Source organism: Prunus mume, linkage group LG1 (assembly GCF_029339155.1).
Source record: "Prunus mume cultivar Tortuosa linkage group LG1, ASM2933915v1, whole genome shotgun sequence".
In the NCBI taxonomy this organism is placed as follows: domain Eukaryota; kingdom Viridiplantae; phylum Streptophyta; class Magnoliopsida; order Rosales; family Rosaceae; genus Prunus; species Prunus mume.
This window is the reverse complement of record NC_142698.1, coordinates 13,805,859-13,833,317: the sequence shown is the minus strand read 5'-3', so window position 1 is coordinate 13,833,317 and position 27,459 is coordinate 13,805,859. Positions and strand designations below refer to the sequence as shown.

Genomic DNA, 27,459 nt, shown 5'->3' with positions numbered 1-27,459 from the left:
TCTTCATTGTCTTTGCAAAATGAAAAACCTCCTTTCTCTCTCTTGCTACATATTGTTTTATATGGAGAAACCAGGCCAGCTCAGTGAAGAAATGTATGATTAATTAAATCAAGTTGAGAATGAGGACATTAATTCCGTAGAATCTCTCTGGATAGGACAATCTCACTGTGTATTCTAACATAAAAAAGAAAGAGTCTTAGTCCTTGTGCTGAATTAAATAATGAAGGCATCCATCTTAGCAAGATGCATTCATTCAGAGGTTATTTTTGAGCAGGCATATGCATGTGACCTGTTCCATTTTTATAATGAAACCATTCCTTCAATTGCCAACTTGTTTTGAAAATTCGAGACCTTGTTGTTTAATCTAGCCATATATGATGAGATCAATTACATATGCATGTCATGTTGGCTATGGCCTCGCTAGTTTTTGAAACTCTGCCACTACTTTTGAATATATATAATTATTCACTAAACAGAATCTCAATATATTTGATTAATCGTTGTCATGTGTTTTTCATGATCTAATTAACGATTTGGGTTTTTCTCTTTCCTTTTCTTTTAGTTAAGTAAATATATATTTGTTGTATTTTGGATTATATAAAGAAATAAGGGGAATTGTCTTGTAGTTCAAACCTAAAATCACTGATTATCTGTTTAGACAAATGCTCTTACAACCGAGCGCTATGGATCCATTGGCATTTGAGTCATTTGACTATATATAGAAATTAAATCCAATAACATTAGCTTTCATTCGAAACTAGAAGATTATTGTTCAGTTAAGCTTCCTAAATTTCTGGCTCAAAATAAAAATGATCTTCTTATATATCCCGTTTCTTGAAATCTTGGGGTGTGTGACTGTGTGATCTTGAATTGGCACGTAGGATAATCCAATATCCCAGTCAACTGGACCTCTGGCCAGACTTTTAAGCCAAATTTTAAGACCTGACCAATACCATTACCATATCCCCAGTCATTTCTGGGAATCTAAAAAATTTGTTATTGTTGACTGATGACTTTATTGACATGGAAGTCTTGCAATTTGATTCAACCACGTTCACTTCGATATAGAAACAATATGAAACATCTTGAGGTCGACAAAATAAAAAGGTTAAAACTTGTGAGTTTATTATGTTTATGTATCCATCAACAACAAATTAAGAAGCAAAATTTATATATGTTTTTGAAATTCTGGAAACATAATTTCTTTAGGGAGATAATCACTCTGTTGAAATGTGGATTGAAATGTTAGAGCCACTCAAAAAATGACTATAAGTAAGTTTACTTTAAATTGATCCAACTGATAGTAATCAACCAAGAGCATATGCAGGCTGCCATTGTGTTTTGGAGTGCAAGTGATAATTTAAATTACAAGGGAGGGAGGTTTCTCACACACACGCACACAACTAAGATGTCATGGGGGTTCGAACTTGAGACCTATGATCTGAAGTCAATACCCTTTTCCACTCGGCTAGAACCCGTTGACACATGTTGTCATTGTGTTAATTAGTCCCTCTTAATTGGATCCCATGTATTATGTAAAGCAAATTAAGGTTGAATTAATAAGAGATTAGTGCTAATTGAATGTGGCTTGGGCCATGTGTTCTAGATGTGGTTGTTACGTAGTCCTTTGCCAGAACTTCAACAACGGACGGCCTGTCAACCCTGAAGACTACTAATATTCGGCACACGTGTATATCCTTGGAATTAATGAGACCAAGAAAACAATGAATTTAAAATTGTGAAGGCAGCAGCCTGGCCTATATATATACGGCTACCTCTGCTAAATACTCTTTTAGCCTCTTAATCAAACATTTACTGTTAAATCAGAATTATACATGTAGAGCAACTATGATTATAGAACTGTCAATGCATTTATATCTTTGTAATTGCCTAAATTGGCGGTCTGATAACATAACATAAAAAAAAAATTACATTATATTATGCTCACTAAGGTAGAGCCATAAGCAATATCTTTGCTCCTAATGATATAATAATGATGATGCATGATGTCATGTGTCCTCCTGATCACTTTGACTCTTTGACTCTCTTGATGTTGCATCTAATTGAGTACAAGTGAAGGAGGAATTGAGGCATCTTGGCATTCAGTATTTTGCTTAAGGGAGATTTCAGTCAGATTGTTTCAGTTTGTCTGTAAGCAAACCCTCACCTTACAAGAGGGGCTCATCTTCAGGACCCACAACACTGATTTATTATTAAACCATTTGCTTCCCCCTCCTAAGGAAAAAACAGAGAGCAAAAAAAATATATACTTCTCATTTCAGTGAGTACTGACTGAAAGCCAACCAGAAATACTTATAAAAAAAAAAAAAAAAAATTCAAGTAGCTACAACTCTATGACAGAGCAAGGTAGAAGAGAACCCACCCCTTTACACCTTCCAATTAAACACCTCCCTAACCAATCTCAGCCCCTTTATGCCTCAGATCAATCCATGTATACTTTTCAGTGTCTATAACTTAAATATATATATATATATATATGTATAGGATAACATATTAGTTCTACTTTGTTTCAAAAGCCCATATATACTTACAATTCTTCCTCTTTTTTGCAATTTGAGTTTTCCTTCAAATTAAGCTTGGCTGGAGAGTAAATCCGAGGTGGTGGTGGTGGTAGTGCAATGGAACAAGCAAGGTACTGGATGTGGGCAAAGCGCAAGCACAATAGTTTGAGCTCATCTCAGCATGATCATCTGCAAGTGCCAATTAGCAACCCATCAAACGATGATTCGTGGGAAGAACAAGCTTTCGCTGAAGATGCGGCCGGGCCTCTTGGAGGGTGCATATGGCCTCCGAGATCTTACTCTTGTAGCTTTTGCAGGAGAGAGTTCCGTTCAGCTCAAGCTCTAGGCGGCCACATGAATGTCCACAGGAGAGACAGGGCTAGACTAAAGCAGTCTCCAAATGACGAAACTACCCTCCAAAATCATCATCATCCGGATGATCATTCTGTCCAAAATCATAATCCCTTCTCCTCTTCATCTTTGGGTAATTTTCAATACCCATCTCATCAAGTTTGTGCCTTGGTTTACAACCCTAACAACCCTAGTTCCGATCCCGGTGCTACTATTGCATCCTCATCACCATCCTCAGGTTCTAGGGTTTCAGCTCAATTACCATGTAAAGAAAATTGTGCTGACCAAACCCTGAAGATCCCACCTTCTTGTTCAGCTTCTCTATCTTTTCCTCAATCTTGGTCAATCTTGGGCACAAACAGAAATAATTATGATAAATCTGTTGCAAGAAATATTATTGAAGCAGAGAAGATTTCAGGAGCTGTGGAATCTGGGTGTAGGGCTAAGGGTGATCACCATGTCACAAGTACTACTGATCTTCACAATTTGTCTGTGAGTTTGAATTTGGTTGTTCGTTGTGCTCGTCCATCCATCTCAGGTGATGAGGATGAAGCTATAACTAGTTGCAAGAGAAGAAGAAAGGAAGACGTCCTGTCATCGACACCTTTCTTCCTAAAATCAGGTTCTGTTGATAAAGAACATCATCTCCAATCAGAAGGGTTTGAACTCAGCTGCACCAGCTCTATAGAGGACTTAGATCTTGAGCTCAGGCTCGGTGACCGGCCTAAGGTAATTAAAGTTGATAAATAGCAGAGGCTCATCATCAACTGCTGATCATATATAGACATAATACTTTGACCTTTTGTCCACTGTTTGATGAGTTCCTTCTTTATTTGCACCTTTTTTTCTTCTTCTTTCATCTTGAGGCTCAAGGCTTCACTCTTCTCTTAAATTGATTTGATCTATTGGCTTTCTTGGAGTGCTTATGCATTTGTGTAAGGTATAACAAAAACCATATGGGAATCACAGAAAAGGATGAAATTACGATTCGTCTTTGTTGATAATCACAATGCATCCCAGCTTATTATTTTAATTATATATTCCATTGATTACAGTGTAATTGTTGGTTCCTTGTCAGGGTCATTACCATCTAAGTTGATGGAAATTACTTAAGAAAGTAATATCATGATCCTAAGCCTACAATTTGAGATCATCATCTTCTTCTTGTAGTTTTCTGAGTAACAGTTCTATATGCATATTATGATTTATACAGTTTTTTTTCTTTTTAAATGGGAGCTCAAACACCTTCTTTCCTCTAATGGCCAACTTCACATAGTTAGAATTAATTTAACGTTGAGGTAATTAGCAAGTTATAGGTTAACTAAGCAGTAAATTTGATACAGATCATGGTTTATATGGAAGAGACGTGATATCAGCCACACGCTGGTGTGATACAGCCAAAGAAGAGTGCAGTCAAGAGTTTAGGTTATAGAACGAATATCCTTGTCCAGAGAGAGAGAGAGAGAGAGAGAGAGAGAGAGAGAGAGAGAGAGAGAGATTGAAAGGGAGTTTAGGTAGGCGATGATGAGATTAGGAGTAGATGTGTTGTATGTTTGTGGGGTTTGAAGGGTGAAGAAACTGACTAAAAACTGCATGGAATATCGTGACTCTTTTTCCCATTCAGTACCTCACTGACATTCCATCAGATAGAGTCATAGACAACTAAACTTACCCACACACACACCAAAAAAAAAAACTCAGACTCCAGAGAGATGAGGTTTTCAAAGTCACATAAAGTCAGATACTTCCCAACATCGATTCTCTTTTCTCTTGTATTATTATCATCACCCATCAGATCTCTTCTTTCAGTTTCTGTAACCTCCTCCGCTAAAATCCATTTGCTTGTGTTATCTCTCTCACTTTTCCCTCTCTCTCCTCCTCCTCTCAAATCTGTCCAAAATGGCCACCAACTCTCTGGAATCAATCTAATTAACTATTCATCACCATCACATTATACAATTAATACCAACTTTTTTAATCACAAAAGAGAATATTATCACTTCCACCATCTCTAGGCCGCTCTATATATATCTAACCATCTTTTGGATCTTCTTGTGTTATAACTTGTATGTATGATTTAGCGATAATAGCCATCGATCAGTGACGAAACCCTAATTATATGGATTTTATAAATAAACAACATCAAATAAATTATATATGGCATGTCCATATAATTCCTTTATATATATAAACCCTAACCCTAGCCATAGCTAGCCAGGTAAGTACAGTGCTTAATTTCTCGCAGTACACAAAGGCGATCATTCTGCTGGGTCCATTATATTTAAAACTCAACTGTAACCTCCCCTTGACTTTAATGAGCTCAGAGGCAAAACTGAGAAAAGGGCAATTATTCGAAAAGGAATTTAAGTCATACCAAACAATTACATTCCATAAAAGGCTAGGAAATGAAAATTGTCTTAATGATTTGGGGCTCTTTCGATGTGGGAGTTCGTTTTCTACGATGCATGTGAAAAGGAAAGATGGAATAAAACTTGAATATATCTATGTTTAGGGAAAGTGAGATTGTTTGCTTCGGCTTCTACGAAGAGCTACATCTATGTAAAACGGCATTAATGGTTACTGGTTGGGGATTGTCGTTTTTCATTAAGGTGTGAGTTGGATAGGTCTGAAGTTTTTTTTGACAGAGGGAGGTCTCGGGAGGAAAGTGGCAGTGGAGCACATGGGGTTTCAGATGTCGTTTTTCTCTGCTATATATAAGGGGTGGTATATTATAGAATTGAGTGAGAGAATGAGATATTATTCTGATCTCAGCTTGCGTGGGGCTATCTCTTTTTGGGCGTTTTGACAAATCCCAAGCTATATATTGTTTAAAGAATGAGAATTTTGAAGAATTAATTTTCTGGGGTTATTAGGTTGTTGTGTTGGGAGTAATTGTTTATGTATTGTTTGACAACTAAGGGTATATTTGTATGGGAGGGAGTTCCAACTTCCAGCTCTCACGAGCTCACTTACTTCACAAGCTCACCAAATACTAAAGCTGGCTAATTTATCTGTATCTGAGGCCCCTTGGGATATTTATCACATATCATACATACGAAGGTAAAGATCAACCTAAACCAACCAATCGTATGTTGGGATATCAACAGAAAAAGGGATTCGGATTTGGAATATCTAATTTATGTGAAATGAGACTCCAACTTGAGTATAAAGAGGCAAATTCACTATCTTGGACTAACTTGCGGGTGCCCTATGTTGGGATGTTTCGTTTATCAAAAGGAATATATGTTATTTTTTTACTTTTTTGTTTAAGAAATAATGGGATTGCATTTATAAATTCAGCCAAAAAAATTACTAGCTATAAAGATTAATACAAACTAGCCACATAGGACCATACAATAACGGAGCGAAACTCTGATATAGACATCTCAACTAAGATTGCAAACTCAGAACAACCAAAAGATATAAAACTTGAAAAAACTAAACCATAACAATACAAATAAAACCATGTTACAAGGAATGCCTGTTACAACGAGATATATGTTTGTCGTGTCGTGCACTGGTTCCGTGAAATGTTTTTGGTATTATCACAAATGAATTAATATTTAATCCTGTATTATTTATAGAATCTCATCCATTTGGGGCTGAACAGTGTATTTGCAAGGAAGCTTCAGGAAACAGGCCCAGCCTAATGCGAGATTAACACTGACCATCTCTAAGGGCCCAAATCCACCTAATGTTTCTAACAGTTGAAATGATAAGAAGCCCATTTGTGTCATACATGTTAAGATTAAAATACCGATCTTTTTGGCTACAAGGATTCATTGGATGTAAATTCAACAGTTCACTCACTCTTACACTCCTTTTAAGACCACAAATCTCTTGAACCTCTGTAGTCCAAGAGATCGGAATTGTAAAATACAAATACAAATACAAATATATATAATAATATATGATGCCCATTTGATTGCTTCGCGTTGAGAAAGGGTACAAGTACTTTACCTTTTAACTTCCTGCACTCCGCAATACAAATTCAAGCCAAATACATCCCCCATGGCTTTGAAAACAAGTGCTTTAGAATAACCAACTCGATTATTATGGAAGAAATTAAGGTACATCTACAGAAGTCGATCAGATCAATCATACTTTATTATAAACAAAAGTAATTACAATTTACAACCATATCTCTAATATAGTATACTGATGATCATCTCACTTTAAATTTGTAACTAAACAAATCATCGAAATAACATTATTAAGCTATGAACTCAATTGATCGTCAATCTCGATTCTAAATTATATTTAAACATAACATGTTAGACTAGAAAAAACTATATAATATATATGTTAATATCAATATTATATTAATTGGTGATGAAATTGTCGGTTACCGGATCACTTGCATGAACTTCCCCTCTGGCCACATTTCTCAACATCTATGATACATGATCAAAACCTCACATCGACATCTCCAATCATGATTTTGGACGGTGGTGAATGACTAATGTACTGCAATATTATTGCCAGTAACAGCCAATTTTCTCTCTCTTTCTTTTTCTTTTAAATTTTTTAAAATTTTCGTGTTTGTTTTATTGTGTTGGTTGAGAGAGAATAACAGGCACTTGTCGAATATTTATCCATTATCCCAAGCAACTCCGCAACACAAATTAAGAAGTGTCATTATCTAACTATCGGCATCATCATCATGCATGCGAAGCAACATTTTGGAGCTGTTAGGCACATGCACGTAAGCTCTCAAGTCTCAACCGATGGTGATGTCAATGCATAATTTAAGCATTGCAATTCACTACTCGTCAATTCATCACACCCGTCATCAAAGGCTTTTAAAGAAACTTATATATCAAAAAGAGATAAAATTTTCAATTTCTATTCAAAGTTTCTATACTATATATGGTTACATACGATGATCTCGTATGTAGTGATTGAGTTATGATTTTATATTTGAGGGGGCCAAAATGTTAACACAAAAAGTTTAGTTAATATTTTTTTTGGCCTATTGAGTAAACTATTGTGTACAAAAACACTAAATTGAAATGCGTGGTTTTTTTTCATAAATGTAGTATGATTTTACTATTATATTCATATTAAAATACAATTTTGACAAATATTGATTTGTGGTGAGGGGGCCATAGGCTTAAGTATAGCAATTTTTCTTTGCATTTGTTACCACATCCAATATATATATTCAAAAAGGTTAAATAAATTGGAGGAGCCAGGGCCATCCCAGGCCTTAGTACAGCTCCGCCCCTGCCCGTATGAATTTATTTAGATTTTCTCTTTGAATTTTCATCGTATACATGTCATAATCGAAACTGTTCATTTTTTTTAATAACCATTTAAATATAATTTATGAAAAGAAAATAAACCAATCAAATTAGAGATCGTCTAGCTCATCATGAGAATGTTAATTGTTAACAAAACCATCGAAATTTGTTCAACATGTATGAATTACTAAACGATATTTACTTGATTGATTGATTAATTTTTTTTTTTTACAGGGATGATCTTTAAATTATAATTTAAAAAAAAATTTCAATTATGATGTGTGCACGGTGAATATTATTTAATCATGCACCCAAAGAGAGCAGCTAAGTATGGTCCTTTTTTCCTTTTAGGAGAATACCCCCTTATGGTCTTCGGTAAATAATAAACAAACCTTGGAATCTGTTGGGGAAAAAAGGTCAACTGTAATTGATACACGTCAACCGTTGACCATGCCAAATATGGGCATGCGGAGAGATCGAGTAATTGGTATTACTGGAATACGTATGTGAACTCGTATAAGAATAAAATCCGAACGATAGGACCGTATTGGTAGGCCTAAAGGTCTACACTACACAGTGGCCTAATTGCTAAATACACAATAAATTTTGAAATACCAAATTTTTGTTTCGATTACCTATAGAGTAATTTACCCCAGGATATAGGTTTTATATAACATTACTTAAATAAAATTTAATCAATAAATAAAGTAATGATAATGATTGTAAATAATGAGACTGTGGTCTCATATTCGATCGCAATAACACAGTTGTGCTGTGTACGTGTATGTGTGATAACTCACTTTCAATGTAATTTAGACTATAATTTATACTAAAAAAAGAATTAAATAAATTCAGGTACAACCACAAAGTTTACTTACGATAAGGATCAGCAATTTATTTTACTATATATTTCAGGGTGCAGCCGATTCAATTCAACTTGGATTATATTTACAAAACTGTCACTGCATACAACTGTCAAGCATCAGAATAAATTTTTTAAAATAAAAAACAAAGAAGAATTTTGTATATTATACTTCAAGCACTCCCATTCTCCACTCAAACATTAATAGGAAAAACAAAAAACCAAAAACACAAGCCAAAAAATAAATAAAAAATGACGCATTAAGTTTAGAATAATGTTACTCTTACCACATTTCCATACCACCTTATGTGACAGATGAAGTGAATAGCCACATCAATTACAATTATTTAACATTTTATTTTCTTTTATGATTTATTAACACTTAAAAAAAACTGTTAATTAAACTTTCTTTATTAAAATACACTTCATTGATTTAATTGATGTGACATATGATACAGACATATCACATCATGTGATATAAAAATATGGTAAGCGTAGCATTACTTTTTTTCATCGGACTAGACCTTGTTGACAGCTAAATTGGAATGTTAAACATTAAAATATTTAAGCGAAAATATCTTATTAAACGAGTTAACCCGAGTTTAATTCCGAGCTACATGTTTAAACTTAACTTGAGTCCCCTAATTTCATATAATTAAGTTCAACTAGTAAATAGCAAAACGGTCCCATTAAATTTTTTAATGAATTAATTGAGGTAACTATGGAAGATAGAACTTGAGTTAACAAGTTATTAGATGCACCGAATCTAGTACATCGCTGTATATAGCATATACCTCAGTAGGGAAGTCGAAATCTGTCGTTTCTTTTACTACTACATGTAGCAGTAATTAAGCAGAAATTACCACATTTAATTTTACAGGCTCCTGTGAAGAGTTTAAGATGCACTTCAGTTGCAAGAATTAAATAGATTAACTTTTTGCAAAGTCTAAAAGTCAGCTGATCCCAACTTAAAAACAAATTTCAAAAACTTCCAAAAACCTTTATGTCACATTTCAATAATAAAAAAATCGAATTAAATATACTTCCTCTCGTTTTATTTTGTTAATAATATATAATCCCTGCCTTTGCTGATAAAAAAAATAACCAAAATTCCTCTGGCCAAAAATATTATTATTTTTTCATGCATGCTAACTTTTGTCTGGAGGTAGTAGTCCCTACGAATATTTGTTTCTATATGAAAATTTCTCAAACAACTTAACCGACCAGTTGACCACCTTAATCTCTTCTCTTATCTCTCTCTCTCTCTCTCTCTCTCTCTCTCTCTCTCTCTCTCTCTGTGAGTCTGTTTGTGTAGGTGTGTGTTCTTTATGGAGAGAAATCACTCGAGCAATAATATCGAAAAATTTGATCAGATTAAATGGAGCTCATCGGATGACCAAATCAGTGGCTCAGGGCAGGCAAAGTCTTACACCTGCACCTTCTGCACCCGAAGCTTCTCTAACGCGCAGGCTCTCGGGGGTCACATGAACATTCATCGAAGAGATAGAGCCCGGATCAGACAATTCTCCGAAGATCAAAACCACCTTGCAAATATTTCTTCCGCTGATGGAATTACCAAAAACCCTAGTGCTCGTCACAGTCGTGCTACTTCGGAGGACAAAAATTCAATACAAATGGAATTAAACGAAACCAACATCCCCAGAAACCCAATATTATCATACCCTTTTACCAGAGATGAAGATGGTGATGTTGTGATCATCGACGCCGCGAATAAGGGTAAAGTTGGCATTGAAGAAGTTCAAGTTCAGCTTCAGCTTCCGTTGTTTGTAGAGGAGCCATCCGGATTAGCCTGTACTGTCGACATTAATAAAAATACAGGAGAGTGTACAAGTGGAGGGTGCAGGGATGAACAGACGATGAAGAGGGGTGAGGAATTGGACTTGGAGCTCCGGTTAGGACCCGAGCCGACTGAGACACCAAGCACTTTGAGCACAAGAGAGTTCTTTTGATTTTGATGATCACTTTTGAAGGGATGATATTTAGCGCAATTTTTGTGTGCTCAAGTGATGATATGTAATATGTATTATATATTTATTATGAAATTGATCATCGGTTTGATTTACAGCTTCTCTCTCCCACTTTCTGACATGGTATCTAGCAGGAATTATTTAACAAAAAGTTTCTTCTTCTTCTTTTTTTTTTTTTTTTTTTTTTTTCCCTTTTAAAAAAAAGCATAAATTTAACAAAACAGGTTGAGAAGAAGTTTCTTGAAGTTAGAATTAGGGTTTTACATTCTTTCCTGATCATTATAGACAGGTTGTTCCTTAATTTGATCGGTGATTGGTACGACAGATGATTAGAGCAATGAAGAGCACAAGAGGATTAATTATATATACAGCAGGTGAAATGAACATTGCAAATGAAGTGAGAGATTTAGAGAAATCGATCGTATCCTACCCGGCCTACATGCTCTTTCAAAATGTAAACAAGGTATGTATTAAAAACTCACTATAAGCCCTTAATTAAATTGTACACTATCTCATGCATTGAATTGAAGTATATGAAAAGCTTCATGGTATTCATGTATGTGAGTTTTTTGATTATGGCAACAACCAAAAAAAGTAAATATATCATATAGCTTTCTGATTATGTTACAGCACTCCCGTTCATCATATGTATCTTTTACAAAAACGTGATATATTCTTGCATTCTAATATTCCTCTACGTGCAGAACGTACTTTTTTGTTTTATTGGTTCATGAACTTCAATATTCACATATGGATGCACTGCACACACATTTGCCAATGAAGATGGACTGCATATTCTGTGACTCTGTGATGAATATTAGCCACATGAGTTTTTCTCTAGACAATTGTTCACGAAATTATATTATAGATTAGTGTGGGTTCTACAGTGAAATTGAGGCTAATTTACGGTTAACAGTCGCCCACGAGTTGGTGAGTAGGCCCAGCCTTTCCCAAGTAATACATTACAAGCCTATGTGGAAACAAACAATGCCCAAGTTTAGCATATCTTCTAGGGGTGTTCATGATCCAATCCAATTTTAATCAGTTTTGATGATTTAACAGATTGGATTGGATCTCTAAATTCCAAAACCGACGTGATTGGATCGGATGACAATTTTTGCTTGTGAGGATCCAATCAAATCCAATCCAATTAATCTAGTTAGGTTCATGCTTATTTTGCTCATTAGGTAATTTTCATTAAGAAATTTAAAAATATTTTAAGTAATTTGATGAAATTATATTTAATATATTATAAAATCAAAATAATTTTCTCTAGCATTTTATTTATATTTTACATTTATCTCTATTAAAATATTTGATTGTATAACACTTGGCGATAAATTTTTCATATTTCATTATTATGTTTTTTACATTATGATGAAAACCTATCATCCAATCTAATATCAATTGGATTGGATTCAAACCTCTAATGTAATCATATTGGATTGAAAAAATCATAATCCAATCCATATTGGACCAGATATGAATTGATGAAGTTATATTAATTTCAAATAGATCCATTGCAGTTGCTGTAGACGAACCCGTGAATCGTAGGTTTGGGCTTATTTTAAAAAACATGGCCCAAATTTAGACTACATCCTTCAAAATGACTCACAAAGGATTCATTCCGTTCTTGGTGGAAATATATCCCCCTTTTCTTCTTTTTGATTAGATTACTTGCCTAATAAAGTTTGTTATTTTTAGTTTATCATTAAATAATTTCGGTACTAATCTTTGTGGGTTGACTGCAAATTAAATATCCTTTTTTTGCAGTTAATATTTGTCACACAATCGTTCAATAGAGAGATGAAAGCACGAAACGCATAGCTCCATTCGAGTGTTGAGGAACAGAACAGACGGAGTCCCGCTCAGTACAGATATAGTCTCCCGCCTCTTCCTTCATTTCCATCTTCTAGCTTTCCCTAGAAAATTATTTTCATACCATTTGGTTTTCCATAGAAACTAATTAGGAGAGAAATGTGCTCTGAAAAAAACAAAACCAGAAGCCATTCACAACCCCTTCAAATTCTGAAAGCTTCTAATTTTTCCCACAGTCAAACCCAACAATTTTTTCTCAATCGAAACTCTCAGTTGTTTTCTCCATCGTCTCCATCTCCCTCATCTTTTACATTTTTTTTCTCTGTACACCACAAAATAGAGGCCAATTACTCCACCCACCGGAAAACGACAATCTCCGATGATGATGATGATGAGAAGACAAATATAACCCACATTCTGTTTGGCATTGGCGGCTCTGTAAAAACATGGAAGAACCGCCAACAAAACATCAAGCTACGGTGGAAGCCCAACATCACCCGCGGGTTCGTTTGACGGGACCAAAATACCACAACACGACGTGGCCAGACACGGTCCCAGCATACAAAGCCTCCGAGGACACGTCACGGTCCAAATACTCCTGCCTGTACGGTTCGCGGTCCGCGGTTCGTATAGCGAGAATCGTAAAAGAGAGCTTCGAGTTGGGGTTGCAAAACGTGAGGTGGTTCGTTATTGGAGATGATGATACGGTGTTTTTCACTCACAACTTAGTTACGGTGTTAGAGAAATACGATCACAATCAAATGTACTATATTGGCGGGACCTCGGAGAGTGTGGATCAAGTTGTGATACACTCGTACACTATGGCTTACGGTGGAGGTGAGTTTGCTGTAAGCTACCCATTGGGGGCTGAGCTTGTCAAGATTTTAGATGTGTGCATCGATCGGTGCGATCAATTATACGGCTCAGATAAAAGAATCCAGGCTTGTTTGGGTGAGATAGGAGTGCCCTTGACAAAAGAGCTTGGTTTCCACCAGATTGACATACGTGGGAGCCCGTACGGTTAGTTATCAGCGCACCCAGTGGCCCCACTAGTGTCACTTCACCACTTGAACTATGTGCAGTCGATATTTCCCTTCCCCCAAAAAGTAAATTTAGATTTTAATTAAAAAAAACTTTTACTTTTGAAAAAAACTAAATTTTTTTTACAAATACGAAAAAACCAACTTTCAAACCAAAAACTTCTGTTATGATTTACGGCGTAATTGGTCCGTATCTGTATCTTGGGGTTACACTGTGCAGTTGTATCCAAAGTTGATAACAGTTAGGAAGCTGGAAGCCGCATTACAAATGTTTCAAATGTGGAGTTTGAAGTTGGGTCTTTTCACGTTAAATACTCGATCTGTTATTTCGGATTCGTGTGAGAGATCGCTTATTTATTTGTTGGATCGAGTTGAGCGTGGTGGCGAGGATGTGACCGCAACGACGTATAAGAGGCACAAAAGTATCGCGGAGATAAATTGTGGCAACTGTCACTGTAGGCCTGCCTTAGCAGTTAAAGTTTTCAATGTCACAGCTGCAAAGTTGAGCCCAGAACTGTGGGATAAGGTGAGGAATTTAAAATTTGCCTTTTAATTAGTTGCATGAATTCTCTAGGAAAATATATAATTTTTTTAAAGAAAAGTAAATAAAAGAAAAATAAGAACATGGACTTCATATATAGCCCTTAGTTTCATTGATATTGTTGTCATAATTTTACAGATTAGTTACCAAACTGAAATGCTTTAGAGGCATTGACCCAAGTTCAAGATTCGTTGACCCGATAGTCAAAATATAATGTGAAGGGAAGAAAACGAAAAACAGAAAGCACCTCAATCTTCTGCTGAATTTGCTGTGTAATAGTTCAGCGCAATTAGTGGCATATATGCGTGGAATTATTATTTGTTTTGTTGTATACAATAGTTCAATAATGTTGTCTTTGACATTATATTTGAGGAGTGCCTAACATGTTGGAGAAATGAGCAGGCACCACGTAGACAATGTTGTCAGATCATCGACGGCACACAAGGAGGGGTTGTTGATAGTGTGGTGCAAGTTCAGATTAGAGAATGCAAACGGTTTGAGAGTGTAACTCTAATTAGAAGGTAAAACATGTCATAATTAAGAAATTTTTTCGTTTCAATATGAACCATTTGTCGTAGTAATCAAATTTAGGAAATACTTTTGCTACTTTAACTCAAGGTGCATCATTCTTTGACATAATCTCTTCGAGATTTATTTTTCTCGATCAATATTTTGGGGAATTATCTTAATTGATAAATTAACATAAAAATGTACATATGAAAAGAGTGAAGTCTCAAGAGTGACTAAATTAAAGGCACGTATACGTCAACTTAGAAACCAGACGTTTAGGTATCAAAGTAGGACCTGCCTTGATGTTCTCCCTTCAACCTTCATATATTTGAAAACCCATATCCTTCTCCTCCTCGTCTTCCTTTTCATGATTTCCCAGAAAACCCATATTTCAAGACGTTTAGGCATCAAATTAGTTTTCCATATTAATTATGTCATGTTCAAGAAAAACCCTTCACCACCATCCTTTTAATTTATGGAAGTTCCTAGTCTCCCCCACAATCAAAGCCGTAGATGTCTTTTCTCTCACCATTAAATCCACTCTGGCTCTTTGCTCCGTCGCTTCCATCTCTCTCATCCTCTACTTTGCTTTCTCAAATTACTCCCATTTCCCCCTACCCCATATTAACACAGTCACCTACTTTAACCAAAACGGCAGCTTCTCAATCGAAGGTCACGAACAGACAAATATATCCCACATTTTGTTTGGCATCGGAGGCTCGGTGAAGTCATGGAACAAACGCCTACACTACAGCCAGCTGTGGTGGAAGCCTAGCGTCACCCGCGGGTTCGTCTGGCTTGACGAAAAACCCTTCCCCAACATGACGTGGACAGAGACGGTCCCGCCGTACAAAGTCTCCGAGGACACGTCACGGTTCAAATACTCCTGCTGGTACGGTTCCCGGTCCGCGGTTCGCATAGCCAGAATTGTAAAGGAAAGCTTCGAGTTGGGGTTGCCAAACGTGAGGTGGTTCGTTATGGGAGATGATGATACAGTGTTTTTCACTGACAACTTAGTTTCGGTGTTAGCGAAATACGATCACAATCAGATGTACTATATTGGCGGGAACTCGGAGAGCGTGGAACAAGATGTGACACACTCGTACACCATGGCCTACGGCGGAGGCGGGTTTGCTATTAGTTACCCATTGGCTGCTGAGCTTGTTAAGATCTTAGATGGGTGCATCGATCGGTATGATAAATTCTACGGCTCAGATCAAAGGATTCAGGCTTGTTTGAGTGAGATCGGAGTGCCCGTAACAAAAGAACTCGGGTTCCACCAGCTCGATATACGTGGAAGCCCGTACGGTTTGCTAGCGGCGCACCCGACGGCCCCACTAGTGTCGCTCCACCATTTGGACTATCTGGAGTCAATATTTCCAAACCTAACTCGGATTGACTCGGTGGAAAAGTTGGTCAGTGGGTATGAAGTGGATCCGGGTCGGATCCTGCAGCATAGTTTTTGTTATGACTTGAATCGTAATTGGTCTGTTTCGGTGTCCTGGGGTTACACTGTGCGGTTGTATCCGTTTCTGGTGACTGCTAAGAAGTTAGAAACGGCGTTAGAGACGTTTCAGACGTGGAGGAGTTGGCATGCTGGTCCGTTCACATTTAATACCCAACCCGTCAGTTCAGACAAGTATGAGAGACCCATTGTTTTTATGTTGGATCGTGTTGAGAGTATTGATGAGAGTAAAACTTTGACGGGTTACAAGAAGTACAATATAGGAAAAGAGGAAAAAGATTGTCCTAAATGTAACTACACTAGTGCTTTGGCAGTTCAATTTTTCAACGTCTCAGCTCCCAAATTCAACCCGGATTTGTGGAATAAGGTGAAGGAAATTTATCTCTTTCACTAGCTTGAATTTTTTTCTTGGAAAATTAGGTGGCGTAGTTGATTTCCAAAGTGAGTCTTCTCATGGTCATAAAGTTATAAGAACTTGTTTTGGCACAATTTTATTGGTGTCTAAATATCTTGCAATGGTTTGGTTATGTGGAATTAATTAAGATTGACTATTAGTGTGTGTGCCTAACATATGTTTTGGGAAATGATGATGGAATGTGCAGGCACCGCGTAGACAATGCTGCGAGATCATCAATGGCACAGATGGAGCTGACAACGTTGTACATGTCCAAATTAGAGGCTGCAAGCGCTTTGAGAGTGTCTCTCCTCAGTAAAAAAATAGAGCATCTAAGAACAATCGATCTTGAAAGTGGCAAGCTCTGATTGGAGTCAATACGCACTAATTTTGGAGGGTTCCAACAACAAAAACAGAAGCATGCATGTACCAATTGCTAAATATATATGGATAGGATGATCAAACTATGTTAAAAGCTATAGCTATATATTCTCAGTCCTCACAGAATTATTTTGTAGTGTTTTAAATAAATTATAGAACTGGCCAGTTCAATTGGATTTGTTTTTTTGGGGCTTCGGCCTATGGGCCCTCCATTGTGCCAAAGAAGAAAACCTCATCCAATGTGAACCAAGATCCATCAAGCAACAAATGAAGATGGTGAGATTTCTGCAACAATTTTATCCCCAATTAAAGATAGGGATGATGAAAATGAGATGCCTTGGGCTCGATCATGACAAGTCCTATCCATGCCAAATGGGACAAAAAGATTTATTGGTGTTTCACACCAGAAGTTTCTCGACTTCTATATATTGTTTCCATAAATGGTAGTTTGATGGCTGTGACTAAAGATTTTTCATTTTTATGGGTAGTGATTAGTGTAGAAAGCAAGAAAAGTAATGGTGGGCTTCAAAAATTTGGTCTTCTTGCACCTATCGAATCACACATTTAAATTGTTTTAAATTGTTTTTTATTTTAAAAACAATTGAGGAAGAATATTGTTTTGTCACTTCATCCAAATCACAATTTGACACTCATAAAAAAATACACACGCGTCAATTTGTGCTGACATATAAGTTCGAAAATGAGCCAATTCTCCATGCAAGGATAAGAATCATGTACAAGCAAGGTGCTAGTAACTCAACCAACGAGGTCTAGTTCAATGGCTTTAACTTGTAGACTAATGGTCTCATATATTTGAACTCCATGGCACCTTTAACAGTGCGTGTGTGAAAAAACCCAATCCCCCAATATCGCTTATATATATATATATATATAAAGTATTGGCAACTCAAGTAAATGAAGAACCTTTTTTTTTTTAACCCAAGGTCATGCGTTCAATCTCCGCCAATATGATTTGTAAATTAGGAGAAGGAATAACAATCCTATGCAATTGAAGAAACTAAACTAATATGTGGAGAACAAATAAGCTTAAACCCTAACCTCAAATCCAAATGAGTTCCTAGAACCCTCTATTTTGTTTTTATTATAAAAAGCCAAGAAGTCTTCATTCTATTTCCAAGCAAACCCATGTAGCTCATAAGAGCATTTACAGCGGACTCCCTAAACTACTTTATTAGACAAATTTTAGAGATGAATTAGAAAAATACAACTTCAACTGTGCTCCCTATGCACCTTCTAAAATAGGGAGTCTTCTAGGTGCTAAAATATGAATATGGTTTGAATACTTTGGGTTAAGTTTTATTCTTCTCCATAAGGAAATATATATAGGAGTTTACATGAGTACTTTACAAGGAAATAGATACAGTAATCAATTAGGATAATATTTCCTAATTATACAATGATTTTTCAACTATATAGAATAGGAAAATAAATCCCTTAATTAATCAAGGAAATAACTCTCCTTGATTAATTATATAAGCTTCTTGATGTAATTTGGCAGGAAATGAGGCTAGTGGTGTTCCTCTTGGTCGCATTGGACAGATATCACACAGCGTAGTCCTTGGGACATTTAATGTTGGAGACCAAGGTGAAGGCATTGTTCCTGACCTCAGTCGGGTTCGTATTTTGCTTCTTGTATTGTGAAAGTAATGGGCTTTATATTTATAAATTGGCCAGGAAGGGTTTCTTTAAGAGGTCTTAGTAGGTTATTGGTGCAGTTTTGAATTCTAGAAGCCCTTGACAAACGTGGGAGCCCATACGGTTAGTTATCAGCGCACCCAGTGGCCCCATTAGTGTCACTCCACCACTTGGACTATGTGCAGTCCATATTTCCAAAACGACCCCGGATTGACTCGGTCAAAAAGCTAATTGGTGTGTCTAAAATGGATCCGGATCGGACCTTGCAACATAGCTTTTGTTATGATTTACGGCGTAATTGGTCCGTTTTTGTATCCTGGGGTTACACCGTGCAGTTGTATCCAGAGTTGTTAATAGTTACGAAGCTAGAAGCGGCATTACAAATGTTTCAAACGTGGAGTTCGAAGATGGGTCCTTTCACGTTAAATACCGGATCTATTATTTCGGATTCATGTGAGAGACTGCTTATTTATTTGTTGGATTGAGTTGAGAGTGGTGGCGATGATGTAACCACAACGACGTATAAGATGCATAAAAATATCGGAGAGATAAATTGTGGCAAATGTCACTGTAGGCCTGCCTTAGCAGTTAAAGTTTTCAATGTCACAGCTGCAAAGTTGAGCCCAAAACTGTGGGATACGGTGAGGAATTTAAAATAGGGAGTTTCACTAAAACACCCAAAATGGGGGCTGAAATTATAAAAAAACCAAACACCCAAAACACTTTATAAACACACCAAAAACTCATCATTACACACACTCAAAACTCATTTATAAACACACCCAAAAAATATATAATTATTGATTTTGGAGTTGATTTTGGGTGTATTTCTATGTTTAAATAGTGCTTGAGTTTTTTTATAAATACATGTCTAGGATTGGGTTTATTTATAAATTTGTATTTAAAATTTGCCTTTTAATTAGTTGCATGAATTTTCTAGGAAAATATATTTTAATTTTTTTTTAAAAAAAACAAGTAAATCAGATAAAAATAAGAACATGGACTTCATATATAGCCCTTAGTTTCATTGATATTTTTGTCATAATTTTATAGATTAGTTACCAAACTGAAATGCTTTATAGGCATTGACCCAAGATCAAGATTTGTTCACCAGATAGTCAAAATATAATGTGGAGGGAAGAAAACGATAAACAGAAAGCGCCTAAATCTTCTGCTGAGAATTTGCCGTGTAATAGTTCAGCGCAATTAGTGGCATATATGCGTGGAATTATTTTTTGTTTTGTTGTATGTTGTATACAATAGTTCAATAATGTTTGTCTTTGACATTATATTTGAGGAGTGCCTAACATGTTGGAGAAATGGGCAGGCACCACGTAGACAATGTTGTCAGATCATCAACGGCACACAAGGAGGAGGGGTTGTTGATAGTGTGGTGCAAGTTCAGATTAGAGAATGCAATCGGTTTGAGAGTGTAACTCCTTAATTAGAAGGTAAAACATGTCATAACTAAGAAATTTCTTTGTTTCAATATGAACCCTCTAGCATAGTAATAAAATTTAGGAAATATTTCTAATCGCCACTTTAACTCAAAGTATACCATCACTATTCTTGGGCATAATCTCTTCGAGATTTATTTTTCTTGATCAATATTTTGGGGAATTATCAAAAGGTTAAAGATTGATAAATTAACATAAAAATGTACATATGAAAAGAGTCAAGTCTCAAGAGTGACTAAATTAAATGCACTTACCCGGCAGTGTACGTCAAGTTAGAAACCAGACGTTTAGGGATCAAAGTAGGACCTGCCTCTATGTTCTCCCTTCAACCTTCATATATTTCAAAACCCATATCCTTCTCCTCCTCCTCCTCCTCCTCTTCCTTTTCATGATTTCCCAGAAAATTATTTTCAGAGTACTTAGTTTTCCATATTCATTATGTCATGTGCAACAAAAACCCTTCACGACCATCCTTTTAATTTATGGAAGTTCCTAGTCTTCCCCACAATCAAAGCCATAGATGTCTTCTCTCTCACCATTCAATCCACTCTGGCTCTTTGCTACGTCGCTTCCATCTCTCTCATCCTCTACTTTGCTTTCTCAAATTACTCCCATTTCCCCCTACCCCATATTAACACAGTCACCAACTTTAACCAAATCGGCAGCGTCTCAATCGAAGGTCACGAACAGACAAATATATCCCACATTTTGTTTGGCATCGCGGGCTCGGTGAAGTCATGGAACAAACGCCGAAACTACACCGAGCTGTGGTGGAAGCCTAACGTCACCCGCGGGTTCGTCTGGCTTGACGAAAAACCCTTCCCCAACATGACGTGGACAGAGACGGTCCCACCGTACAAAGTCTCCGAGGACACGTCACGGTTCAAATACTCCTGCTGGTACGGTTCCCGGTCCGCGGTTCGCATAGCCAGAATCGTAAAGGAAAGCTTCGAGTTGGGGTTGCCAAACGTGAGGTGGTTCGTTATGGGAGATGATGATACGGTGTTTTTCACTGATAACTTAGTTTCGGTGTTAGCGAAATACGATCACAATCAGATGTATTATATTGGCGGGAACTCGGAGAGCGTGGAACAAGATGTGATACACTCGTACACTATGGCCTACGGCGGAGGCGGGTTTGCTATTAGTCATCCATTGGCTGCTGAGCTTGTTAAGATCTTAGATGGGTGCATCGACCGGTATGATAAATTCTACGGCTCAGATCAAAAGATTCAGGGTTGTTTGAGTGAGATCGGAGTGCCTGTAACAAAAGAACTCGGGTTCCACCAGCTCGATATACGTGGAAGCCCGTATGGTTTGCTAGCGGCGCACCCGGTGGCCCCACTAGTGTCACTCCACCACTTTGACTATTTTGAGTCAATATTTCCAAACCTAACTCAGATTGACTCGTTGGAAAAGTTGGTCAGCGGGTATGAAGTGGATCCGAGTCGGATCCTGCAGCAAAGTTTTTGTTATGACTTGAATCGTAATTGGTCTGTTTCGGTGTCTTGGGGTTACACTGTGCAGTTGTATCCGTTTCTGGTGACTGCTAAGAAGTTAGAAACGGCGGTAGGGACGTTTCAGACGTGGAGGAGTTGGGACACTGGTCCGTTCACATTTAATACTCAACCCATCAGTTCAAACATGTGTGAGAGACCCGTTGTTTTTATGTTGGATCGGGTTGAGAGTGTTGGTGTGGGTAAGACCTTGACTGGTTACAAGAGGCACAATATGGGAAAAGAGGAAAAAGATTGTCCTAAATGTAACTACACTAGTGCTCTGGCAGTTCAATTTTTCAACGTCTCAGCTCCCAAATTCAACCCGGACTTGTGGAATAAGGTAAAGGAAATTTATCTCTTTCACTAGCTTGAATTTTTTTCTTGGAAAATTAGGTGGCGTAGTTGATTTCCAAAGTGAGTCTTGTCATGGTCATAAAGTTATAAGAACGTGTTTGGCACAATTTTACTGGTGTCTAAATATCTTGCAATGTTTGGTTATGTGGAATTAATTAAGGTTGACTATTAGTGTGTGTGTCTAACATATGTTTTGGGAAATGATGATGGAATGTGCAGGCACCACGTAGACAATGCTGCGAGATCATCAATGGCACAGATGGAGCTGACACCGTTGTACATGTCCAAATTAGAGGCTGCAAGCGCTTTGAGAGTGTCACTCCTCGGTAGGAAAATAGAACATCTAAGAACAATCGATCTTGAAAGCGGGAAGCTCTGATTGGAGTCAATACGTACTAATTTTGGAGGGTTCCAACAGCAAAAACAGAAGCATGGATAGGAATAGGATGATCAAACTATGTTAAAAGCTATAGCTATATATATTCTCAGTCCTCGCAGAATTATTTTGTAGTGTTTTAAATACATTATAGAATTATATGGTTTGAAGTTTGAGCTGGCCAGTTCAATTTGGATTTGCTTTTTTGGGGCTTCGGCCCTCCAATGTGCCAAAGAAGAAAACCTCATCCAGTGTGAACCAAGATCCATCAAGCAACAAATGAAGATGGGGAGATTTCTGGAACAATTTTATCCCCAATTAAAGATAGGGGTGATGAAAATGAGGTGTCTTGGGCCCGATCATGACAAGTCCTATCCATGCCAAATGGGACAAAAAGATTTATTGGTGCTTCACACCAGAAGTTTCTCGACTTCTATATATTGCTTCCATTATCCATGCGCCAAATGGGACAAAAAGATTTATTGGTGTTTTACACCAGAAGTTTCTCGACTTCTATATATTGTTTCCATAAATGGTAGTTTGATGGCTGTGGCTACAGATTTTTCATTTTTGTGGCTAGTGATTAGTGTAGAAAGCAAGAAAAATAATGGGCTCCAAAAATGTGGTCATCTTGCACCTATCGAATCACGCATTTAAATTGTTTTTTATTTTAAAAACAATTGAGGAAGAATATTGTCATCACTTCAGCAAATCACAATTTGACACTCATAAAAAAAAATGCACACGTGTCAATTTGTATTGACGTATAAGTCCAAAAATGAGCCAATCCTCCATGCAGGAATAAGAATCATGTACAAGCAAGGTGCTAGTAACTCAGCCAACAAGGTCTAGTCCAATGATCTTGACTTGTAGATCAATAGTCTCATATTTAAATTCCTATGACACCTTTAACTCATGTGTGAAAACCCAGTCTTCTAACATTGCTTGTGTGTGTATATATATGTGTTGGTAACTCAAGTAAATTAAGAACCTTTATTTTTTCACCCAAGGTCATGCGTTCAATTCCTTCTCCCCCAATATCGTTTGTATATTTGAAGAAGGATTAACAATCCTATACAATTGAAGAAACTAAACTAATATGTGGAGAACAAATAAGCTTAAACCCTAACCTCAAATCCGAATGAGTTCCCAGAACACTCCATTTTGTCTTTATTATAAAAGGCCCAGCAGTCTTCATTCTGTTTCCAAGCAAACCATGTGGCCCATAACATTCACAATGGTTTCCAAAATACTCTAACTACCCACAGGTCCAAAACCAACGTCCACTTCACCAGGATACAGTGAGCAACGTAATACCGCCTTCCCCATTTGTGTGGCCGTTGGAAATTCGTAAGCCAATTCCCATGATTTCCATTTCACTTTCACTCCAAAACCTCTCTCCCTCCTATAAATTCTTGTTCCCTGCCTTTCTCTCCTTCCCAAGAGAGAACGCTCGACAACAGTTTCAGTTTTATTTTATTTCTGTTTAAAGACTTCACCTTGTTCCTTCAAACATTTCCACCCTTCATTTGATTGCAAGCTTTTGACTTGTGCAATCAATGGCTGCTTCAATCTCAGCAACCATCACGGCTGTTAACAGAGCACCGGTACTGTGAACTTCCCGCCCTTTTTGTAACAAATCCAACTCTTGTTTTCCTCTGTTTTCATCGATTAAATCATCAATTTGTAAACTTTCTCATTGTTTTGATCGTCTCTCTTTCATTTTGTGTCTGTTCATTTGGTAGAACAAACTTTCTTTCTTTTTCTGCAATTTCGTGTTTGAATTATATGATTTTAAGTTGTGATAGAGGTTTTTTTCCTTTACTGGGTCTGTTTGATTTACTCTGAAAAATGGAGTGTTCTTGGTGCAGTTGAAGTTAAACGGCTCAGGTGCTGCATCTTCCTATCCAAGCTCTGCCTTCTTAGGCAACAGCCTGAAGAAGGCCACCTCCAAGATCACGCACCCAAAGATTTCATCTGGGAATTTCAAGGTTTCTGCAGAATATGATGAGGAGAAGCAGACCTCAAAAGACAGGTGGCGAGGGCTTGCCTTTGACACTTCAGATGACCAGCAGGACATCACCAGAGGAAAGGGCATGGTGGACACCCTCTTCCAAGCCCCTATGGGTAGCGGGACCCACTATGCAGTCATGAGCTCCTATGATTACATCAGCACTGGTCTTCGCCAGTAAGTATACTTTTCAAGTTTTCAAAGTCAAATTTTCATATGAACTTGATCCCATGTAAATTCATAGGATGGTTAATGTTTCATGTTCTGTTTCAGATTGGACAACATTATGGATGGCTACTACATTGCTCCAGCTTTCATGGACAAACTTGTTGTTCACATTACTAAGAACTTTTTGAACCTGCCAAACATTAAGGTTTGTTAAATTTTGATCATAACTCCAATTCTTCTGGGTAGGTTATAGATATTGGTTAATTGATTGGGATGCTTAAAAAATTTGGAACAGGTTCCTCTTATTTTGGGTGTATGGGGAGGCAAAGGTCAAGGAAAGTCATTCCAATGTGAGCTTGTCTTTGCCAAAATGGGAATCAAGTGAGTATACATTTTTTGTGCCCTTCTTTCTTTTTGGTTATAAATTGAGAACTTTAGCTGCCAATTGAAAATCTGTTGCCCTTATGAACATTGCTGAATTTAGAAAAGAGTTGAGTTCAGATGATTTTATAGTAAAATATCTAAGAATGACAATGAATTCTCAGCCCTATTATGATGAGTGCTGGAGAATTGGAAAGTGGAAATGCTGGAGAGCCAGCAAAACTGATCAGGCAAAGGTACCGTGAGGCAGCAGACATCATCAGCAAGGGCAAAATGTGCTGCCTCTTCATCAATGATCTAGATGCAGGAGCTGGAAGACTTGGTGGAACCACTCAATACACTGTCAACAATCAAATGGTGAATGCTACCCTCATGAACATTGCTGACAACCCAACCAATGTCCAACTCCCTGGCATGTACAACAAGCAGGAGAATCCCCGCGTTCCCATCATAGTCACCGGTAATGACTTCTCCACATTGTATGCCCCTCTCATCCGTGATGGACGTATGGAAAAGTTCTATTGGGCGCCTACTCGCGAAGACTGCATTGGCGTGTGCACAGGGATTTTCCGGGCTGACAATGTTCCTAGAGATGACATTGTCAAGCTTGTTGACACTTTCCCTGGTCAGTCCATTGGTAAGTTTTTGTGCCTTAATCTCTAACATGAATATGGGACATGAGGCATTGTAACTTGAACCACAAACAAGAGATTGACTAATACAATTGTGTTTGTGTGCAGACTTCTTTGGTGCTATAAGGGCCAGAGTTTATGATGATGAAGTGAGGAAATGGGTCGCCAGTGTAGGGGTAGAAAGTATTGGTAAGAGGCTTGTGAACTCAAAAGAGGGTCCTCCGACTTTCAATCAACCGAAGATGACTCTTGCGAAGCTGCTTGAGTATGGAAACTTGCTTGTGCAAGAGCAGGACAATGTGAAGAGAGTCCAATTGTCTGAAAAGTACTTGAAAGAGGCGGCTCTAGGAGACGCCAATGACGATGCCATCATGAGTGGAAATTTCTATGGTTAGACTCTTGATCCTGGAGGCCTTGATGATAGGGTTGCATCTGGCTTTAGGATTGTAAATGGAAAAACCAACTTGAGAAGAAAAATTCTTATAGCTTTTAATAATTGTTTGGATGCAGGGAAAGCAGCCCAACAGGTTAACCTGCCTGTCCCTGAAGGTTGCACTGATCCATCTGCAGCAAACTATGATCCAACTGCGAGGAGCGACAACGGAAGCTGCCTGTACCAATTTTAGACCTTTTCTAGTAGGAATTTGAGAATCTGTATTAGAATGTGGTGGTCTTCATTGTGTCATTGCAATGTGCTTGTGCAGCCATTCTCATGAGTTTAGCCAGGTAAATATATACCAGCCCAATTGAACCTTATGTATCTGTTAGTTTTTTCAAGCAAGCTAATGAAAAAGAGTAAAATGCTATGAAAATATAAAAATTCTGCTTGCCAAAACAGAAAATATGAGCAGCTAATTGGAATTCAAGCCGAAAAATCATGTAAAATAATGCCAAGCTTCACATTACAGCCAAGATGAAAAAGGAAAAAATAAAACCAAAAACAAAATTAGAAGTACTTCTGCAACAGCCAAATGATGCCTTCAGAATGTAAGAGAAAAAGCACATGGTGAAGTCTAATTGTGTCCGAATGAAACCTACCTGTATCTGTTTCTATAGCAGTTGGAAGCGTCGTAATGTGTCTCAATACAACCAAATGTGCCCACAAGACAAAAGCTACAAGAATTTGCGGACTCAGCAATCGTCTTGGCATGTGTGGCTGCATTATAATTTATATCTCATCACAGACCAAGTAGATGTTCTTTTAATCCAATCTGAATTCTTGGGCATGCACCTTTCCAAAAAGCCAGCATGGAATCATTGCGCCTTTTAATTTAGACTCTTACTTACATAGAGAATCAATTTCTAGAAAACAAAACAACCCCTCATCTACAGTGCAATATTTTTTTTTTTTTTTTTTTTTACCATTTCGGTTTGTTCCATATCTTTGACCATAAACAGAAGTTTTGAGAGGTCTATTTATGAAAAATTCCGAAAATGAGACGCAACTTCATCATCATGACATGTGCATAAAGTGAAAACTAAAAGCCCGTTTGATGAAGTGTTTTCACCTAAAATGTCCAATGTCGAGTGCAATAACAATTCAGTTCATGTTTTTGTAATTCTTTTAAAGTATTTTTTATTATAAAGAATTTTAAAAGTGAGACGCAACTTCATCATCATTACGTGCCCATGAAAGGAAAACTAAATCTATCTTAATTCCACATCATGCCGCATAGGATTTGTTTATTGCCTTCATACGAAGTTTCTTGCTTTTGTTTAGTGCCCATAGAAGGAAATTTTCCCAATACAATGATTAAATTAAGAAGCACATTTTTGTTTGAGACTTTGAATAATGCAAAGCTGTTTTCCC

The 27,459-nt window shown here is 37.2% G+C and overlaps 4 protein-coding genes and 1 pseudogene across 4 annotated transcripts; all 5 read left to right on the top strand.

Annotated features, from left to right (window-relative positions):
• Positions 1-2,138: 2,138 nt before the first annotated feature.
• On the top strand, positions 2,139-3,871 carry LOC103339029 (zinc finger protein 10). The gene has a single exon (XM_008242305.2). The coding sequence runs from the start codon at positions 2,640-2,642 to the stop codon at positions 3,621-3,623; it is 984 nt and encodes a 327-aa protein (XP_008240527.2). The 5' UTR covers positions 2,139-2,639; the 3' UTR covers positions 3,624-3,871.
• A 6,435-nt stretch (positions 3,872-10,306) lies between these two features.
• On the top strand, positions 10,307-14,890 carry LOC103340803 (uncharacterized; annotated as a pseudogene).
• Positions 14,891-15,161: 271 nt separating this feature from the next.
• LOC148921064 (uncharacterized) lies at positions 15,162-17,299 on the top strand. The gene is made up of 2 exons (XM_089044277.1): positions 15,162-16,707; positions 16,943-17,299. The coding sequence occupies exons 1-2, from the start codon at positions 15,307-15,309 to the stop codon at positions 17,051-17,053; spliced, it is 1,512 nt and encodes a 503-aa protein (XP_088900403.1). The 5' UTR covers positions 15,162-15,306; the 3' UTR covers positions 17,054-17,299.
• Positions 17,300-20,518: 3,219 nt separating this feature from the next.
• Positions 20,519-22,630, top strand: LOC103339050 (uncharacterized). The gene is made up of 2 exons (XM_008242329.3): positions 20,519-22,067; positions 22,301-22,630. Exons 1-2 carry the CDS (start codon positions 20,667-20,669, stop codon positions 22,409-22,411), a joined length of 1,512 nt encoding a protein of 503 aa, XP_008240551.2. The 5' UTR covers positions 20,519-20,666; the 3' UTR covers positions 22,412-22,630.
• A 1,121-nt stretch (positions 22,631-23,751) lies between these two features.
• LOC103339040 (ribulose bisphosphate carboxylase/oxygenase activase, chloroplastic-like) lies at positions 23,752-26,469 on the top strand. The gene is made up of 7 exons (XM_016796784.2): positions 23,752-24,064; positions 24,329-24,645; positions 24,742-24,841; positions 24,932-25,017; positions 25,182-25,654; positions 25,758-26,039; positions 26,160-26,469. Exons 1-7 carry the CDS (start codon positions 24,017-24,019, stop codon positions 26,273-26,275), a joined length of 1,422 nt encoding a protein of 473 aa, XP_016652270.2. The 5' UTR covers positions 23,752-24,016; the 3' UTR covers positions 26,276-26,469.
• The last annotated feature ends 990 nt before the right edge of the window (positions 26,470-27,459 follow it).

What these genes read in the sequence shown, in the direction of transcription:
- LOC103339029 (XM_008242305.2), top strand. Translation starts at nt 2,640, where the DNA reads ATGGAACAAGCAAGGTACTGGATGTGGGCAAAGCGCAAGCACAATAGT.
- LOC148921064 (XM_089044277.1), top strand. Translation starts at nt 15,307, where the DNA reads ATGTCATGTTCAAGAAAAACCCTTCACCACCATCCTTTTAATTTATGG. An exon ending in ACCCGGATTTGTGGAATAAG is followed by an intron (nt 16,708 to 16,942) that starts GTGAAGGAAATT and finishes TGGAATGTGCAG; the next exon opens with GCACCGCGTAGACAATGCTG.
- LOC103339050 (XM_008242329.3), top strand. Translation starts at nt 20,667, where the DNA reads ATGTCATGTGCAACAAAAACCCTTCACGACCATCCTTTTAATTTATGG. An exon ending in ACCCGGACTTGTGGAATAAG is followed by an intron (nt 22,068 to 22,300) that starts GTAAAGGAAATT and finishes TGGAATGTGCAG; the next exon opens with GCACCACGTAGACAATGCTG.
- LOC103339040 (XM_016796784.2), top strand. Translation starts at nt 24,017, where the DNA reads ATGGCTGCTTCAATCTCAGCAACCATCACGGCTGTTAACAGAGCACCG. An exon ending in TTTGCCAAAATGGGAATCAA is followed by an intron (nt 25,018 to 25,181) that starts GTGAGTATACAT and finishes ATGAATTCTCAG; the next exon opens with CCCTATTATGATGAGTGCTG. An exon ending in TTTCCCTGGTCAGTCCATTG is followed by an intron (nt 25,655 to 25,757) that starts GTAAGTTTTTGT and finishes GTTTGTGTGCAG; the next exon opens with ACTTCTTTGGTGCTATAAGG.